The sequence below is a fragment of the Salmo salar genome, chromosome ssa06, assembly GCF_905237065.1.
Source record: "Salmo salar chromosome ssa06, Ssal_v3.1, whole genome shotgun sequence".
NCBI classification, from domain to species: Eukaryota; Metazoa; Chordata; class Actinopteri; order Salmoniformes; family Salmonidae; genus Salmo; species Salmo salar.
The window spans coordinates 73,135,764-73,150,971 of NC_059447.1; the positions used below are offsets into that span (position 1 = coordinate 73,135,764).

The following is a 15,208-nucleotide window of genomic DNA, read 5'->3' on the forward strand; positions in this document are numbered from 1 at the left end:
CCCATAAAAGTTTTTTTAAGTTTTTTTTTGCAAATTTATGAAAGAAAAAAAACACATTTACGTAAGTATTCATACCCTTTACTCAGTTCTTTGTTGAAGCACATTTGGCAGCGATTACAGCCTCGAGTCTTCTTGGGTATGGCGCTACAAGCTTGGCACACCTGTATTTGGAGAGTTTATCCCATTCTTCTCTGCAGATCCTCTCAAGCTCTGTCAGGTTGGATGGGGAGTGTCTCTGCACAGCTATTGTCAGGTCTCCCCAGAGATGTTCGATCATGTTCAGGTCTGTGCTCTGGCTGGGCCACTCAAGGACATTGAGACTTGTCCTGAAGCCACTCCTGTGTGGTCTTGGCTGTGTGCTTAGGTGTATTGTCCTGTTGGAAGGTGAACCTTCGGCCCAATCGGAGGTCCGGAGCGCTCTGGAGCAGGTTTTCATCAATGATCTCTCTGTACATCATTCATCTTTCCCTCGATCCTGACAAGTCTTCCAGTCACTGCCGCTGAAAAACATCCCCACACGATGATGCTGCCACCACCATGCTTCGCCGTAGGGATGGTGCCAGGTTTCAATATTGGTTTCATCAGACCAGAGAATCTTGTTTCTCATGGTCTGAGAGTCCTTTAGGTGCCTTTTGACAAACTCCAAGCGGGCTGTCATGTGCCTTTTTACTGAGGAGTGGCTTCCATCTGGCCACTCTACCATAACGGCCTGATTGGTGGAGTGCTGCAGAGATGGTTGTCCTTTTGGAAGGTTCTCCCATCGCCACACAGGAGCTCTGGAGCTCTGTCAGAGTGATCATCGGGTTCTTGGTCACCTACCTGACCAAGGCCCTTCTCCCCCGATTGCTCAGTTTGGCCGGCTCTAGGAAGAGTCTTGGTTTTTCCAAACGTCTTCCATTTAAGAATGATTAAGGCCACTGTCTTCTTGGGGACCTTCAATGCTGCAGAGGTTTTTTAGCAACCTTCCCCAGATCTGTGTCTCGACACAATCCATCTACTTACAAACACTCTGCCCTTACATGGGCCTTTACATGACCTTGCACTGTTCCCTTAGACAGGACTGTGTGTGTGGGATCTGTCATTCTGTATTTTAATTGGGCTACAATATCTGTCATTTTTTCCTAGGATTAATATCAGATTTTCTTTTTCCTTCTCTCCCTCCATCTCTCTCTCTGCAGGTCAGTGGCTGTGTTGACTGAGTGTATGAGAAATAAGGCGTTGGCTAAGTTTTTCCGGGAGCGTCAGGAATCTCTGAGACACTCCCTGCCTCTGGGCTCCTACCTGCTCAAGCCAGTGCAGAGGATCCTCAAGTACCACCTACTGCTGCACGTCAGTAATACGCGTGCTCACACACACACACACACACACACACACACACACAGAGACATCACACTAGCAAAACCCCACATAAGCCTAACACTCAGACCACGAAGAACTGTGTGTACTGTAATATACTGTATGTGAAGTTAGCCACCAGTCTATTTTTGAACAAGCTAACCCTACTGCCAAGAAATACTGGGCCAACATAGCTGGCTACTGCAGAAACAGATGGTACCCAGTCTAACGTACAGCTATCCATGTACATGACCCACTCTAACACTGGGTGTATTTTCTGTCCCCTGTAGGAGATAGCCAACCACCTGGAGAAGGACACGGAGACATATGAGGTGGTGCAGGAGGCCATAGACACCATGCAGAGAGTGGCCTGGCACATCAATGACATGAAGAGGAAACACGAACACGCCGTCAGGCTGCAGGTAAGACTACACTTACAAATTAACATGCTCACGCACATATACACATGCACATAGGCACACATGCTCACATACCTGCATATGGATTTTTACTATAGTCTGGTCATGGCAATAGACTTATGTAGAGCAGGTACAAAAACACACACACACACACACACCTGTCATGTTATAAGTTGGTCAACACACACATTTATTCTGCTCCAACAAAGTACATTTGGAATAGTCTGCATCTCAGTGGTTTGAATTAGACTGTGACATTAGTGGCTGTCCACATATCCTCCCATTGTTTCCCTAGCTTTCACCAGTCTAGGCTGCTTTCCAAATGGCATGCTATTCTCTACATAGTGCACTACTTTTTATTAAAGCCCTATGGGCCCTGGTCAAAAGTAGTGCACTATATAGGGAATAGTGTTCCATTTGGGATGTAGACTCTGTCTGTCTCCGCTAGGTTATGCAAGACATTGTTTTCCAGGGCTAATGATGGCCTTGCATAACACAGCCGGCAGATAAAAGAGAAAGTAGCTTTATTCAGTGGGGAGGAGGATGATCAGATGAGTGAAGGAATGTGTGTGGAAGTATTTACTTAGGATCTGAGGAAGAGTGCTTAGCTGACCTCTTGCCCCTGTCCTCCTCCCACTCACCCACTCACTCACTCACTCCTCTCACTCACTCACTCCTCTCACTCACTCACTCCTCTCACTCACTCACTCCTCTCACTCACTCACTCACTCACTCACTCACTCACTCCTCTCACTCACTCACTCCTCTCACTCCTCTCACTCCTCTCACTCCTCTCACTCCTCTCACTCCTCTCCCTACTCTCACTCCTCTCACTCCTCTCACTCACTCTCCCTCCTCTCCCTCCTCTCACTCCGCTCACTCCACTCACTCACTCACTCACTCACTCACTCACTCTCTCACTCACTCACTCCTCTCACTCACTCACTCCTCTCACTCACTCACTCCTCTCACTCACTCACTCCTCTCACTCCTCTCACTCACTCTCCCTCCTCTCACTCACTCTCTCCCTCCCCTCTTCCTCCTCCTTCTCTTCCCTCCTGCTCTCTCAGGAGATCCAGAGTCTGCTGACCAACTGGAAGGGGCCTGATCTGATTGGCTACGGGGAGCTGGTTCTGGAGGGGACATTCCGTCTGCAGCGGGCCAAGAACGAGCGCACACTCTTTCTGTTCGACAAACTGCTGCTGGTCACCAAGAAACGCGAGGAGGCCTTCACCTACAAAGCCCACATACTGGTCAGTCACAACACTAATGCTAAAATATTTGACAGAAAATACCTCCCAAAACTTCCTAAGGTGTAGCAGTCTTTATACTTGTAACCCAAAGTGAGACTAACCATAGTACTAACCATGTCTCCGTCATTATAGTGTTGTAACCTGATGTTGGTGGAAATCATTCCAAAGGAGCCACTCAGCTTCAGTGTGTTCCACTACAAGAACCCCAAACTACAGCACACCGTACTGGTAAAGTAAAACTACACCCCACAAACCAAAATTACAGCATATTCAACAGTTGATTTTACAGCATAGAGTAAAAGTAGCCTGTGCTATCCCACCTGTGCTTTGCCAAGCCCACCACTCCTACGTGCCCAGACATGTTGAATTGTTAATGGTGAATGAGAAGGGCTTGTTGTTTCTCAACATAAGTGTTTTGGAAGGGACTTCAAACACCACCATAATCTGTTTTATGTAACAACACATAAAAGAGTGGAAGGGCATATCCCATTGTTGTTATGGGTTTATCATAGTCATCATATACTTCGTTTCAAGCTAGAATCCTTAATTGAAACACTTTCTCCCCGCTCCTGTTTTGCTAAAAAGCTAAGGGATGGGCCTGGAGAAATTGAACCACTCTCAAATTCATAGACAGAGCTATGGATGTAAGGACTGACCATCCATTATATCAAATGAATAGTTTTAACCATGTTTGGAGGCTATACAGTGTTTTGTTTACATTTGTTGTTTACAAACATTGGAGTAAAACAAGCTTATATTTTGTGTTCTAATGGGGTCCGACTGTTGAACTAAGCTTGTGAGGCATTTAGAAGTTATATTCTTCAAGAATCAATGGGTATATATCATTCATTTATAAGTACCAAAATGAATGTAGCAACTAAGGATTCAAAATATAAAGTCTAGTTTAATGTCTCTCTCCTTGTATCCTCTCTGTTGTGCTCTGTTCCACCCCCAGGCCAAGTCTCAGCAGGACAAACGCATGTGGATCCTACACCTGAAGAGACTCATACTTGAAAACCACCCGGCTAAAATCCCAGCCAAGGTGAGACACGGAGCAAGCAATGTGTGTCCTCGCTAATGACATTAACACAACCTTGAGTGGGAGGAGGTGGAATGGTCTCACTCTCCCTCTTTCATTTTCGATCACCCCTCTCGCTTGGTCTTCCTCTCCTCCTTTCTCTCTTTCACTTTCTCTCTCTCTCCATTTTTCTCTCTCTATCTTTCTTCTCTCCACCTCTCCTTGGCTCTGGTTCAAATGGAAAATTATGCTTTTGTCTGGGGGAATCCTTGAGAGGGTTCATAGTAATTACAAGAAAGGGATCTCTCGTTAAACTTGATGCTTGTAAAGTTGTCCGGTTCTGTTGGAAAAGACTACTGTCTGGCGCCATCTAGTGTCTGGTAGCCCCATATCTTCAACTGGATTCTGTAGTATGGCGCTCACTTTAGTGTTTTTTTATCTGTTTTTTAGGCCAAGCAGGCCATTTTGGAGATGGATGTTATGCGTAAGTATCCATTTGATATTGGTTGAAGCCTCTTGTGACGATTGTCAGATCATTAAGTTTGTTGGAGTTTATTTGGGTGTTTGATAACATTCCCTCTCTCCTCTGTCCTCTCCAGACCACCCAGGGTTCCACTACAGTCCCGACGGGGACAAGAGGAGTCCCCACACCAAGGAGGGCTCCACCCCTCGACGGGTCCGCAGGAAGTCAGGTGAGAAACAGGAGGGACAGGAACAAGGTACTGTAAATGATCAGTGCTGATGCCAATGGACTGGGCCAGTTTCTCTGACTCTGTGACATGTCCTGTCTGTCTCTCCTCAGAGCCTCTGTCCAAGTTACTGAAGAACGCTAAACATGGTGTCAAGGAAGATGGCTCAAAGGTCAGTTTAAACCCACATTAGTCATTTATGGATGGTGACACAATGCTACAGTTACACAAAGAAACAGTGTTATATCCATATAGATCCTCTTAAGTGAATAGAGGGGCTATGTCATGAACAATCAAAAGTTCCAGAATGGTATGATAATGGGTGCCGTTGTGGTCAAGGAGAAATCGCTGTCTTAACATGCTGTCTAGACAGGGCACACACATGCGCCCTCGCAAGCATATTGAGTAACATTTTCAGATAGTTTAGGTGTTATTTTCAAAGGTTGCTACACTCCTCAATCAAGCACACATTTAACATTCTCTGGCTTATCACCCTCTCTCTGTAGCGGACGAGTCTGGGTGCCACCCTGCTCTCCCCCGTGTCCCAGCTGGCTCTGGGCACTATTGGTCGCAGCCGCAGCCTGGTCAACCAATCACAGGAGTCCCTGGACCCTGGCGACCATTTTGACCATAGCGACAGGGAGGACGGGGAGGAGCCACACCAGCAGGATGCCGACGATGAGGATGACAGTGGCCTGGTGAGTCTCTCCTACCTACCCACAATGCATCCGTTTGACCTCTGAACATCTCCTCATTCAAGTTTATCAGATTTGCCTGATTATATTTCGATCCTTAGCCCCTTGCTCTAGCCTTTTTGCAGGTAAGAAGGAATTAGATAGGTAAAGGCATGTTAATTACACAATTTTCTAACTGTGTGCAGGGTGGGGGAAAGAGGCTGCGAGTCCCAGAGAAGTCTAGCAGGAAGAAGTTGAACCAACAGGCGTCTATGGACAGCAGCATCGACCAATGGAAGACCTTCAACATGAGCGCCTCAGACCTACAGGTGACTGACCCTAACAGTGTGATGTGAATTACTAGTAGGAATAGTTGTGTACAGGACTTAACACAAATTTAATAAAGTTATCGCTAGTACATCTACATTTGCACATTTACAAAATAATGTAATTTCCCCTCCCTCCATCTCTCCTCTCCAGAGGGCTAACAAATCTCTTCAGGGAGCTCACCACCCTCCTCTCCTCAGGACGCCCCGTGTGACAGAGGAACCTCCGGACACCCATGTCCCCTCCATGCTGGTCCCAGGGGGTGACCCCCAGACGGTGGGAAACATCTGGGCGGACCACCGTGTCCGCAGAGCCATGTTCCCTACGCGTCAGCGCACCATGAACCCCGACGAGGAGGACGAGGACATCTACCAGATGTTTGTCCCCACCGAGCCCGGCGGGCAAGAACCAGAACCACTTCCTGTTAGGTTAGAGGTCACATCGTCTCCCAGCAAGACCCAGGGACGACCCTGCAGCTGGCACATGGAGCAGGTGCCCACGGTGCAGATAGACCCCCCATCCACCGGGGACAGCAGAATGCTGCGGAGAGCCAGCAGCGTGGGGGAGAAACAGACTGGTGGCCGACAAAGCCCCCCTGGTCAGGATGATGACCAGGAAGGGATGATCCACGCCGAATCGTCCAGCAACGACATCTCGGGATCGTCGTCGGCCGAGCAGCTGACGCTAGACGACATGGAGAACATTTACGACAACATCAGCTATGAGGACCTGAAGAGCATGGGGCTGATCAGAAGGGAGCAGGAGGGTCGTGTGGCCCAAAGAGAGGCCCCTAGAGACACACAGGGCCCTGGGGCTCTAAACACAGGGGTCACTGGGAGTATTACAGAGCCTCTCATGGAGCCAGACTGCTTGTCTGACAGTAACCACTCCTCCACCACCCAGGAGGGGGTGCCATTTGGGACGTGTGCCCTGAAGATTGTGGAGGAGGAGAACATCTATGATACTATCTGCTTTAGGCAGCCCCCAGCCAAGGGTGACAGGGATAGGGACATACCTGCACAGGAGAGGGACAGTCTGTTGCCGTCTGCCTCTGAGCCTGACCTGACGGGCTGTGAGAGCCTGGGGGGCTTCGTGTCCGAGGAGAGCCTACATTTTGGTGCGGACGAGTGGACGGAGGATAACTCCCATCCAGTCCACGGGACCTCCGAACCGGACTACTACTCCTCATCCGCCTCGGAAACGTTCTCCCAACGTTCCCACACCGGTGACCAGATGTCGGAGCAGGTGGACGAGATATGGAACGATTTGGAAAACTACATCAAGAAGAACGAGAAGAAAGCGGACCGCCTTCCCGCCGCGTTTCCCGTGAGTGCCAGTGAGGCCCCCAAGACCTCGTCGGTCAAGAGCAGCCCCAAAAAGAACAGCTCCCAAAAACACAGCTCCCCCACCAAGAGCCCCCCAGCCCGCAATCCCAACCCTCCCACTGTGACCCCCCCTCACCAATTCACCATCCCCATCCTCAACTTCCCAGAGCTACTCAGAGAGGCTACCTTTGAAGATGAAGATCATTACCCCTCTCCCCTCACTGCCCCGTCCCTCCCCCTCCCTGCCATCCCAGACCCTGCCCCTTCCGGGACAGTCAAGACCATCCGTAACAGACTGGCCCGCCTCAGCAGTGGCAGCTTCCGTCTGGAGGATGATGATGAGCTGGGGGATCTGCCCCAACGGGACCCCACCCAGAGGGACCCCTCCATCAGGGACCTCCACAGCCTGTTCCCTGGAGAGCTGGCCGGGCTGGGGGGTCTGGACTCCCCCCTGGCCTCCTCTTCTCTCCTTCCAGGGGACTCAGTGGACAGCTTCTCCCAGGAGCTCATGGACAAGACCAAAAACCGTGTGTTCTTGATGGCTCGCCAATACAGCCAGAAGATCAAGAAGGCCAACCAGCTGCTCCGCATGAAGAGCATGGACCCCGGCGACATGGGGTCAGGAGGACGCAACAGGGAGGAGAAGAAGCAGCAGAAAGACCTGGAGAAGAAGCAGAAAGACCTGGCAGCCATTTTGGAGGATAAGAAGCAAGGCGGCGCTGCCATAGGTAACAAACATATTCAGTAGTTGCTTATACAGTCATGATATGTACAGCTAACTACAGTCAGGGCCATAATTATTGGCACCCTTGATAAAGATGAGCAAAAAAGACTGTATATAATTAATACAAATACTGAGCTATATTGCATGCAAAATTTAAATAGAAAATACATTATTTTATACTAACACAATTGCTCAGAGAAATAGATTTTGTTTAACAAGTAATAAAAAAAGATAGGGGTGTAAAGGTTTGGCAGCCTGTTTCCAGTACTCGCTACCCTCGCCAAGATAACGACACTGAGACATTTTCTAAAATGTTTTCTTTAGGAGATTGGAGAACACATTGGGAGGGATCTTAGACCATTGTTCCATACAGAATATTTCCAGATCCTTAATATTTATTATTATTATTATTTACATTTTGTATATATTTTTAACCTTTATTTAACTAGGTAAGTCAGTTAAGAACAAATTCTTATTTACAATGACGGCCTACCAAAAGGCCTCCTGCGGGGACGGGGGCTGGGATTCAATTTTTTTAATACACTGCTCAAAAAAATAAAGGGAACACTTAAACAACACAATGTAACTCCAAGTCAATCACACTTCTGTGAAATAAAACTGTCCACTTAGGAAGCAACACTGATTGACAATAAATTTCACATGCTGTTGTGCAAATGGAATAGACAGCAGGTGGAAATTATAGGCAATTAGCAAGACACCCCGAATAAAGGAGTGGTTCTGCAGGTGGGGACCACAGACCACTTCTCAGTTCCTATGCTTCCTGGCTGATGTTTTGGTCACTTTTGAATGCTGGCGGTGCTTTCACTCTAGTGGTAGCATGAGACAGAGTCTACAACCCACACAAGTGGCTCAGGTAGTGCAGCTCATCCAGGATGGCACATCAATGCGAGCTGTGGCAAGAAGGTTTGCTGTGTCTGTAAGCGTAGTGTCCAGAGCATGGAGGCGCTACCAGGAGACAGGCCAGTACATCAGGAGACGTGGAGGAGGTCAACAACCCAGCAGCAGGACCGCTACCTCCGCCTTTGTGCAAGGAGGAGCAGGAGGAGCACTGCTAGAGCCCTGCAAAATGACCTCCAGCAGGCCACAAATGTGCATGTGTCTGCTCAAACGGTCAGAAACAGACTCCATGAGAGTGGTATGAGGGCCCGACGTCCACAGGTGGGGGTTGCGCTTACAGCCCAACACCGTGCAGGACGTTTGGCATTTGCCAGAGAACACCAAGATTGGCAAATTCGCCCTGGCGCCCTGTGCTCTTCACAGATGAAAGCAGGTTCACACTGAGCACACGTGACAGAGTCTGGAGACGCCGTGGAGAACGTTCTGCTGCCTGCAACATCCTCCAGCATGACCGGTTTGGCGGTGGGTCAGTCATGGTGTGGGGTGGCATTTCTTTGGGGGGCCGCACAGCCCTCCATGTGCTCGCCAGAGGTAGCCTGACTGCCATTAGGTACCGAGATGAGATCCTCAGACCCCTTGTGAGACCATATGCTGGTGTGGTTGGCCCTGGGTTCCTCCAAATGCAAGACAATGCTAGACCTCATGTGGCTGGAGTGTGTCAGCAGTTCCTGCAAGAGGAAGGCATTGATGCTATGGACTGGCCCGCCTGTTCCCTAGACCTGAATCCAATTGAGCACATCTGGGACATCATGTCTCGCTCCATCCACCAACGCCACGTTGCACCACAGACTGTCCAGGAGTTGGCGGATGCTTTAGTCCAGGTCTGGGAGGAGATCCCTCAGGAGACCATCCGCCAACTCATCAGGAGCATGCCCAGGTGTTGCAGGGAGGTCATACAGGCACGTGGTGGCCACACACACTACTGAGCCTCATTTTGACTTGTTTTAGGACATTACATCAAAGTTGGATCAGCCTGTAGTGTGGTTTTCCACTTTAATTGGTTTTCCACTTTAATCCAGAGGCATTTGAAGCTCCCTCCCGCTGTTCAGAGACCATCCCCTGGCATTTTCTACAAGGAATCTGCCTCCAGAAAAAAGCTTCTCCAAAGTGGGTGTGACACCTACTCCCGTTGCCTGCTGCACTGCTGCTTAGATTCCACCTGGCGATCTGTTCACCGTCTGCCCTGGCCCGTCTCCCTGTCTGGTACAGGTAGCCTCGCCACACTACCCACTCTCTCCCGAGCTTTCGCTCAGCTCCAGCACTCACGCACTGTTGGGGTGAGTGACTGTGAGACTCTCCTGCCATTGTTGGGCTCAAAGGCTTTGACACCTGTCACTTCACACCACAGTGCTAATTGAAGTTGTATCTGTTCTGTCCTAGCAAGCTTGGTAGCTTATGGACTGCCCTCTTCAATTCAAACCACAGGTTGTTAATGGGATTCAAGATCGCCATTTGCTTCCAATGGTCATGGTGCCCTTGTTAAGGTCTACAGCATCAAGAACTTTAGTACCAGGACATTTTAGCCAAAAACCCGGTTGCCTCTGCCAGGAAGCTGACACTTCAGTGGCCACAAGTGGATCTTCCAGCAAGACAAATAACCCCAAAATCCACAAAGTGGTTAATTGACCACATAAATACATATGACCACATATGTATTTATATGTATTTATTTTACCTTTAACTAGGCAAGTCAGTTAAGAACAAATTCTTATTTTCAATGACAGCCTAGGAACAGTGGGTTAACTGCCTTGTTCAGGGGCAGAACGACAGATTTGTACCTTGTCAGCTCGAGGATTCAAACTTGCAACCTTTCGGTTACTAGCCTAACGCTCTAACCACTAGGCTACCCTGCCGCCCCATTGCAATGGCCATCTCAGTCTCCGGACTTGAACCCAATTGAAAACCTGTGGTTTGAATTGAAGAGGCCAGATCTGGAAATATTCTGTATGGAGGAATAGTCTATCGTCCCCAACGTGTTTTCCAATCTAATAAAATACTTTAGTAAAAGGCTCAGTGTTGTTATCCTCGTAAGGGGAGAGGGTGCTAGAGTATTGAAAATAGGGGTGCCAATCATTTTTAGAATAGTTTTTTTTACTTGTTGAACAAAATCTATTTTTCTGAGCAATGTATTTCCCAATTTTATACTATATTTTTTGCTCATCTTTATCAAGGGTGCCAATAATGTTGGACCTGACTGTGTTTGGTTAATAAAAGGACTAGACATGAATTCTGTGTATTTTATTAAGGTCACTTTCTCCCTCTGTCTCCTTATTCTCTCATTCATTCTCTCTCTCTCTCTCTCTCTCTCTCTCTCTTTCTCTCTTTCTCTTTCTCAGGTGCGAGGATAGCCGAGTACTCCCAGCTCTATGACCAGGTGATGTTTAAAGACCCTCCAGGTCAGGGCTCCAGCAGCCCGGGCCCTCCTGGCTCGCACCATGCCCACCCAGGGCTGGCCTCCTCCCCATCCCTGCCTGAGACCTGCTCCTCCCTGGGCCTAGGACTTGAGGATGACTGGCTCCTCTCCACCTACAGCAACGGGGAGCTGGCCAGCTTTGTGTCGGAGATACGGTCCTCCACCCCCCAGTGCAGGCTCACAGCAGCCTGCTCCGTCCCCACCCTAAAGATCCTACCTCCCTCCCCAGAGACCTCACCCACCCAGCGGTGGAGCTCTTGTGTCTCCGCCCCCAGTGAGAAGGAGGAGCATGTGTACAGTTCTATTAAACGACACACCTCCTTTAACTCCGCCTCCTCTTCCTCGTCCTCCTCTAAACCACCTACCAGCCGCTGCCAGTCTATCTGCTCACTGGGCGACCGGCAGCAGGAGAAGGAGAATGAACTTACCGGGTCCAACCGTGGCCCGGCTGTGGTCCAGAGTTCCTCAGAGAGACTCCATTGTCTCAGTAGTCTGGGCCGGGCCGGTCGGCAGAGCAGCCTCCCAGAGCGGTCCAGTTGCGGTCACGGTCACTCTGACCTCACCCTGCAAGACGGTCAGCAGGTGGTGGTCCTGAACCGTGCCTCCGCGCTGAGCATGCTCACAGCCACCCAGAACTACCTGGCCAACTTCAAGGACAAGGGAGACGATGATGACGACGATTACGTGGAGATCCGCTCTGAGGATGAGAGTGAGCGGGATCAGGACTGCTCTGGGCAGCGTAACAACGGTGGTGGTGGTGGTGGCTCCAGAGGGCCAGCCCAGACCCAGAGTCTGCCCTGCACCCCGTCGAGGTCCTCCTGTGGGCTGACGGACCGGGAGCGTCTGCAGGAGTACCTCTGGGCGGAGCAGCCGGCACAGCAGAACCAGCCCAACATCGTCCAGTCACTCAGAGAGAAGTTCCAATGCCTCAGCTCCAGTAGCTTCGCCTGAGTTGCCATGACCACCCATAACACACCACCATATGAACATACTAGTAGATGTAGTTTAAGCAGGTCTGTAGCTTTGCCTGTCTCATCATAACAACAAATAACACTAAACAGCTGGAGTTTTGTTGACAAGGAATGACACACTAAATGGTCAATTCAACACACTACTGTACGCACAACACTACACACGACACAGGTCTTTAGCTTTGCCAGAGTCTTCAGGACAAAAAAGTTCCAATATGCATTTTTGCCTGATTCACCGGTACAACGTCACACGCTACATGCAATACTGCAGCTTTGCCAAAGTCACATGGTCAAATTTCAACATATCACAAAACAACATGCCAAATACTGCACTTGAGTAGTCATGGCAACATACATGTACAGGAACATATTAGTACTACAGAGGCACTCCACCGCCACAGCACTTCCTTACAATCTTCCATGTCAAGCAGATTGACTTCCGTATCTATTTTAGATAAGTTGAAATATAACTATGAAACGGTCAAAGTTATCATTTTAGCAAACTGTGGATGATACTGCTGAGTACAACAGTGTGGCAAGTGGCTCAGAGTGTATGGACTTAACAATTTAAAGGGAAGCATACAGACCATCTTTTAGAGATGGTGGAAATGAGTATTCCATATACTGTACAGATATTTCTGCTAATTTCTGTTATAAATAGTAAGAAATAGATAACTAGCCATTAATTCTAACCGTTCCCCCTTCAACAAAAATACTGACATCCCAAAAATGTAATCTGGTACACTGCTGCAGTCTGCTAGCATCTCTTGATGAGGAAATGGCACTGGCTGAATTTGAGTTATGTTGCTGTAATTTGCTCTTTTGAACACCATGTCATTTTAGTTAACCACCTAATCAAGGTTTTCAACCTTTGTTTGAGTTACTTTTTAAAGGTTGTTTTAGCGTATTTAACTTCCTATAGCTGAGCTTACCCCTTATCAGAGGGATGATCCTATGTGACTAGTTGTCAGTGGTACTGTTTTAACTGTGCATAATACAGTGACAACCAATTTAACACAATCTGTGCAAGCAGCTTAATGAATTTGCAATTAGCTCAGGATTATAGGCTAGGTATGGACAGTTTATCAGCAATAATATAAAGAGGATCCACATGCCTTTTTAAACATGGAGCCTCCACACATAGAACCTTGCTGTTCATTAGGTTGAGTATATTTTACATTGGGCTGTGGTGATGTAAAGCAGTAGATAGCCTATACCAGTCTTAATATAATGATTGGGTTTTCTCAACCTGCTCAAACGCCTTGGTCATGACTAGGGGATCACGCTTTAAACAGAAAAATCTTAAAATCAAGAGAAAAGTGTGCTGATATTCAATAAGCAGCCGCGATAGGAGTTATCTATTTATTTTGAATCTGTGCGTCTGAAAATGGTAATAAGTATATTTTAGTCTTTTGCATACACTAGGTTGAGTGGCATAGTGCATCTTAATAGGAAGAACCTAAAATGTTATTTTATCTTATTCATTTTAAAACGTTGTTTCTAAGAGGGACCATGGAGGAGAGCGTTGAATGAGTGCAGTACTGTGTTTTGATGTACATTTCTCTTCAACCTCACAGAATTTCGGGTCAGATTTTTTGTTTACTTCATGGGACACCCCTCACCTACTGATCAGCACCCCACCCCTCCCACTCCCTTTCTAAACACGTTATGCCTGAATATCATCCAATCATCTTGATTCATTACAATATTCACAATAATGTCATGTTAGGATAGATTGTCACATACATTGAGTTTACTTTTTGTTTTAACTCGGACGTCACTTTACAGTTTCAGTAGTGAGGATCCACACTTATTGAGAATTTGTCTCATGTTTGATCTCATCAACGTCTCCAACTTACAATGTCTTATTTATTTACAACAACAAAAAACTATTCTTGACCCCCACACATCGCTATTATGAAACGCCACAGCCAGTTTGTAAATTAGAATAATAACGTTTATTTATTAAAAGGTTGGCTTCTTGATGAATTTCGGGACACTTAGGATAAAATTTGGTTCATTTGTTTACTGTGAATGTTACAAAAAAATTTAGTTTTGTTTTACGCACTGTTTGATTATATTTTCCTTATCAAAATAATAAATGAAAAGTTGGAATGCACAATATCATGGCCTACTGTTCATATCAATGTAAATGTATCCAAAACAACTTAAAAATATGAAGTATGTTTCTTTTATTCATTGTATATTTTGTTTCTCGTGTTTCACTGGTGGGGATTGTCAACCTTCATTGAAATTGAATTGACTCTTGCACTTTTAATTTTTTTTTTTTACATTTGATTTGTAAACACTTTGTAAAGATGTACATTTTAGGAGAGTTATTCTTGTATGCCATAGGTTTGCTATATGATGATTTAATGTTTAAGTTAAGTGTACTGTAATTTTTTTAAACTGCTAGTTGGCATTGCTCGATAAAACAAATGTATTTGAGGTAATAAATAAAATACAATGTGGATTTCCGTGACTTGTTGAACAATTATTCACTGATCAAATACACTTGTGAGCTACCCATGACTGAAAAACCCATGATGGATAATATAAATTCATACACCAGGTTGCATGAGAGCTATTCAGAGCATCAACTGACCAATGATATAGACATTATTATAGCACAAAGACATCCATATAGGCCTAAGCAATACAGTAAGTAAAACAAGTCAGTAAACAAAGACTACTGTTAGCTGAGAGAACTACAGATTGTATAGAAATTACAGCTGGTTATGTTGTGCCTCATTAGGGTTTTAGGATGAGTTCAAAGTGGATGAACCCCCCTGCAGAATCAACTGATATAGAAAACTTACTGGTGACTTGCTGTACTTGTTTTTGGTATGGAAAATGCTTGTGACTACAAGCAAGTGCTACAACACCTGCCAAAGTGAGCTGCTACATTTTTTCTAATTTAACCTTTATTTAACTAGGCAAGTCAGTTAAGAACAAATTCTTATTTACAATGACGGCCTACCTATCTCAGCCAAACCTGGACCACTTGTGCGCCGCCCTATGGGATTCCCAATCACGGCGAGATGTGATACAGCCTTGATTTGAACCAGGGACTAGTGACACCTCTTGCACTGAGATGCATTGCCTTAGAATGCTGTGCCACTTGAGAACACAAGACTGTCAT

General features: G+C 46.9%; 1 protein-coding gene across 3 annotated transcripts in view; it reads left to right on the forward strand.

Moving 5' to 3' along the window:
• Positions 1–14,548, forward strand: part of LOC106607972 (pleckstrin homology domain-containing family G member 1) — a 127,617-nt gene extending 113,069 nt beyond the window's left edge. For all 3 annotated transcript variants that reach the window (XM_014205508.2, XM_014205511.2, XM_014205510.2), the window contains exons 6-17: positions 1,179–1,329; positions 1,626–1,757; positions 2,825–3,007; positions 3,140–3,235; positions 3,963–4,049; positions 4,476–4,509; positions 4,625–4,717; positions 4,828–4,886; positions 5,221–5,412; positions 5,595–5,717; positions 5,869–7,768; positions 11,019–14,548. In XM_014205508.2, coding sequence (XP_014060983.1) covers positions 1,179–1,329; positions 1,626–1,757; positions 2,825–3,007; positions 3,140–3,235; positions 3,963–4,049; positions 4,476–4,509; positions 4,625–4,717; positions 4,828–4,886; positions 5,221–5,412; positions 5,595–5,717; positions 5,869–7,768; positions 11,019–12,046 — 4,078 coding nt within the window. In that variant the 3' untranslated portion in view covers positions 12,047–14,548. The remainder of the gene's footprint in view (positions 1–1,178; positions 1,330–1,625; positions 1,758–2,824; positions 3,008–3,139; positions 3,236–3,962; positions 4,050–4,475; positions 4,510–4,624; positions 4,718–4,827; positions 4,887–5,220; positions 5,413–5,594; positions 5,718–5,868; positions 7,769–11,018) is intronic.
• The last annotated feature ends 660 nt before the right edge of the window (positions 14,549–15,208 follow it).